Source organism: Theropithecus gelada, chromosome 7a (genome assembly GCF_003255815.1).
Source record: "Theropithecus gelada isolate Dixy chromosome 7a, Tgel_1.0, whole genome shotgun sequence".
NCBI classification, from domain to species: domain Eukaryota; kingdom Metazoa; phylum Chordata; class Mammalia; order Primates; family Cercopithecidae; genus Theropithecus; species Theropithecus gelada.
The window spans coordinates 26,400,920-26,405,446 of NC_037674.1; the positions used below are offsets into that span (position 1 = coordinate 26,400,920).

The 4,527-nt window shown below is 43.5% G+C and overlaps 1 protein-coding gene across 1 annotated transcript in view; it reads right to left on the reverse strand.

The window, feature by feature from the left end:
* TNFAIP8L3 (TNF alpha induced protein 8 like 3) overlaps nt 1-3,311 on the reverse strand; it is a 48,138-nt gene extending 44,827 nt beyond the window's left edge. The window contains exon 1 of the mRNA XM_025390369.1: nt 3,040-3,311. Within this exon, the coding sequence (XP_025246154.1) occupies nt 3,040-3,211 (172 nt within the window). The 5' untranslated portion in view covers nt 3,212-3,311. The remainder of the gene's footprint in view (nt 1-3,039) is intronic.
* Between the last annotated feature and the right edge of the window lie 1,216 nt (nt 3,312-4,527).

Consider the following 4,527-nt stretch of genomic DNA (forward strand, 5'->3'; position numbering starts at 1 on the left):
AAAAAAAAAAAAAAAAAAGAAAAGAAAAGAAAATATGTAAAACATTTTCTTAGTTAGACCTCATTGATACACATGTACCAGTGGTACAGGAATAAGAAAGTGTTTTTTAATGATTACAACTGGATGACCATGGGTAGGGGTATTGTGGAAGGCTGGAGTCCACGACTTTTAGGATTCCTTTGGAAATTGAGACATGGAAAGGAAATGATGTGTCCAAGTCCTGGGAGTGGCAGAGCTGAGACTAGAGCTCAAGGCTCCTGATCTCCAGACAAGCAGGCTTTCATCTGATGCTGACTCTTCTCCTGCGCATGTCTTTAAAAATATCCTCCCGTGGTTTATGTTAATCATCCTTCTGATCTGTGGAAGGGAAAACTGAATCTCCTAAATTTGTTTTTTCTTTTAATTCTCTAATGTTTATGTGACAACCCAGTTCAATAATGCTTACTCACTAATTATTTTACAGAACAAATATCGCTCGCCAAGTGTTGAGTGGAACCTTTTGTTCCTCCCTTCAAAGCATTTTCTACTTAGAAAAGCTAAATACATGTTCCAATCTGGACGGTTCCATTTTTGTAAGTCTCTGATTTCATAATATCTACGCCCAGTCGAGGGCTGTAGAAGGGGGAAGAAATGTTCAAGGTCACCTAGTCTAACCCCATCACTTTAGATATGAAGAAATAAATCTAGAAAGATGGAGTGGTTTGCCCAGAGTTAGGAACAACTGGGACCAGAACCCATGTCTCTGGCCCTATTCAGGATTTCCCATCATATTACCATGCTCCTTTATGGCCTGTGTACTCCAGCCCAGGACAGCAGTGACTTCCTGCTGCTTCCTTTACTACCTCCAGTTTTCATTTGGTTTACACCCTCACTTCCCAAATCTTTCTCCCCAGTACTGATCTTTCCTCTCCTTTTACCTCCTGTACACCAGTGTTCTAGTAGATCATATACATCTGGAATGGAATTAACAAAAGCAGGACTTGACCAATACCTCTTTTCAATGTCTTCATCTCATCAAAGACTCTCTCTCCTCTCCTTCCCTCCTCTTTCCTCCCCTTCCCTCCATCTCCCTCCCTTTCCCTTCCCTTTTCTTCTTTTCTGGGTTTTCAAACTTTCCATTCCTCTCTTCTATCTATCCGACATTTTCTTTCCCGCCAAGTCTTCCCTTGGCATTGTCCTTAAACTGATCCCTCCCTTTTGTGTTCAAAGCAGTCTGCCTGGTTGAAGCTATCAACACTTCTAAAAGAGGAATCTTCCATGCTTGGTTGCCATAAGCCTTTGCTCATTCTCTGAGGAGGCATAAGTTAATGTTATCCCTTAGTAAGACACCTGGGCCTCTCTCCATTGCTTCTCTGGCCTCTTCACTGTGGCTGTGGGCATCTTAACACCTCAAACACTATTGCAGAGAAGGGAATTCCTTCCATGGCCAAGGATATCAAATTTATTTTATTTCAAACCATTTACAGACATCATCCCATGAAAGTTTCCAATGTTTCAACAACTTTCTCCTTTGACTGTCACTATCAATCTTAGCTGGTTTTTAGATCTTGCCAAATTTGTGTTATCTAGGCATTCATAAGTGGTTAGATTTATTGAAGCTCTTTCAGGATAGCATTGCAGCATAATGTTTGAGTCACAGTGACCTCATTCAAGTGGACTAGTCCTCTTCTAAAACAGACACATTGATACCATATTTCCAGTTAGCTGAACTGTGGTCTTCTATCCTTCCAAAGTCTGTGTTACTTTCTTCTAATGTGTATTATGTCTCAGTCACATATTTTGTCAAAAACCCAGGAATTCGGTTCATCCTCCACATTCCTGTAACTCATACCTTAACTTCTCTTGATGAAATTCATAAGTCCAAGGATCAAATATTTGGGTTCTGTCCCAGGAAACAAGCATGTGGGACATGTGCCTTCTTCCTTAGTATAGGTGATATTGCTGCGAGAGTTAAGAGGAATGAGGAGTTACTGGCAGGAAAAAGGAGAGCCTCTGAAACCAGGAATCACTTCCCAACATGCTCTCCTCTGCTAGTACAGAGTGGAGGGTGAGGTCAGTGCAACCATTCTCACCTCAATCACATCTTTCCAACAATTACATCTCCATTGTACTGAAGATGCTAACAGCCTCCCAGTTCCCCAGGCTTATAGTCTCCAAATCAGTGCCCTTATTTCTGTCTTCCTTGCTTCAATGCTGCCATCCAAAGTCCTATCAACATCTGATGCTATTTCTACCATGAATCTCTTCATTTTACCCTTTCCTTTCCATCTTCACAGGCTCCCTCCTCCCAGCTCTTTCCTGTGTCTTGATTGCTGCAACAGCACTCTCTTGGCTATCTCCCCTTATCCATCCCTGCCCAAATCCAGCTACACCCAAGCCAGAGTTCAAGCTTTCTCAGCCATCCTAGAGCCGGCCTCTTTACTAACCTGCTATGCTCCCCACTCACAGGAAAGTCCTGAATATACACCAAAACAAAGAACTACCCAGAGTCCACACAGCAAGGAGTTTGTCATAGCCCAGCCACATCCTGCATCTGCGCCATGTCAGTCTGTTTCTGCTCTCTGCCCTGCTGCTGCATGTCTTTCCTCTTGCTCTCTGTCTGCTGCAGCTTCGTCCCTGGTGTGTGCACTCCTGGCCCCTCCTTCCCCCAGCTTAAGGCTGTCTCCTCCCTGCCAGTGGATGCTTTGCTGTGATGGCTGGTGGTTTTGGCTCTCCGACCTGGCCTTGGGCCCTTCTCTCTGAATTATCCTCGTGGGACCTTCTGGCCAGCGTGCCCTTGTGTTCCTGGAACCCACATCCTCTTAGCTTTGCCTCTAAGTGAATCAATGTTGAGTAATTTCTGCTGTGTTGGAGTGAAGACACCTGGATTTTTGTTCTGGCTGTTCATGAATTTGATGTGGAGCACTAAATAAGAGATGGGCTGCCTGTGCTGGCCCTCTTCAGATGCCAGCTCTGTGCATCCTCACCACCTTGCATGCTTTGCGTATGATTCCCCGCCCCTATATTCTCTTCTCTGCCAGTTCCTGAGCCAGTGTCGACCAAGTCCCTTTCCCCTCTGAAGATGAAAAGATAAGGGGATGAGTCTTGTTTGTAATGTGGCATCCCTTGTGCCGTGGACCCCTGTATATCTATTGACCTGCAGTTTCCCCTTTGGCTCTGCCTCACAAAGTGTGGAAACAAGTGTGCTTGGGTTTTGCTGCAGTTTCCCCATTTGGACTCAGGTGTCCTTCTTGGGACAGTAGCCCTAACTTGCACACTGACTCTTTAGGAAGTCTGGTCATTTCCCATTACTTGAGGTAACACTAGCAAGTCAGTTTTCATCTCTAGGGAGTGTATGTAACACTACCTGCCATTTAGTGGACTCTTACTTTGCTTCAAAAATTAATTATATTGGACTTTTTGAATGACCAAAAAAATTTTTTTAAACTACCAGTTGCATTATAGCACCTTTAAAAAATATGATCAAGAACCAAGGAGAAATCAGAAAGTAAACACCCCTAAGCTATCAGAAAAGGTATCCTTTACTCAGGAGAGAGTCCTGTAGGCTCTCACTCATAGTCTAGTTTTCTTTCTTTACCCCAAAATTCTATCAGGAGGGCAGGGTAGAGCAGGTGCTCCTGTCTACACTCACTTTACCTCTTACTCACCTGATGGCTTCCTACTGCAAACACCTGCAGGCTTTTGATAGTGCCTGGGAGTTAAGGGCAGTGGTTCTAAGAGAACAATGGGCAAGATTTGGAGATGAAATCTAGGTTCCTGCCCCTTGTGTGGGACAGTTCTGCATAGTCTTATAGAAGTTCTGACAGGACTGAAGCCCAGCTGTCCACAGGGGTTGAATAAATAACCTCTCAGGAATGCACCTGGATGGGCTTCCTGGTACTTCCTGAGATTGCCTCCCAAACAACTACCTCTCAAGTCCTTAACTCAGGGTCAGCTTCTGGAGAAACTTATCCTAAGACATGCTGCAAGAACGAAAAGCCAAGAAATGATGGAAAGAGAAAATAGCAGAACTCTGAAAAAATGCAGACAACAACTAAAGTATTTTGGGGTCCTGTAGCCCTTTAACAAGGACCACTGGAACACAAAGATATGTGGCATAGTTTCTCTACACACTGAGGGCTGGTGTGTAGTGATCTGGGTAGAGTGTATTCTTTTTAAGAGGCCCCAGGAATACGTAAGATATTTGAGAAAAGGTTCTACCTGAAAAGTGAACATAGGTTGTGATACTTAAAGGAATGGTTTGTTGGCTATCTAGAATCTTGAGTTTACTGAATGCCCCTTTCCCTGACGACCAGGATTTATTGGATTTTTAGTTGAATAAAATTCATTGCCGTTAAGACTCCAAGCTCCCAGTTCTTGCAGTTTGGTGCTTTAAGATTCATTTCCTTTATGTTTTTCAGTCTTTGATGCTGTCCCTTCTCATCTCCTGTTGCATAATGGAATTAGTTTTTTGTTTTTTTTTTTTGAATATGGCTTCCCACAGAAGCCCCCTTTCCTTCTCGGTCATTTCAGTGTCCTTTCTTGAGC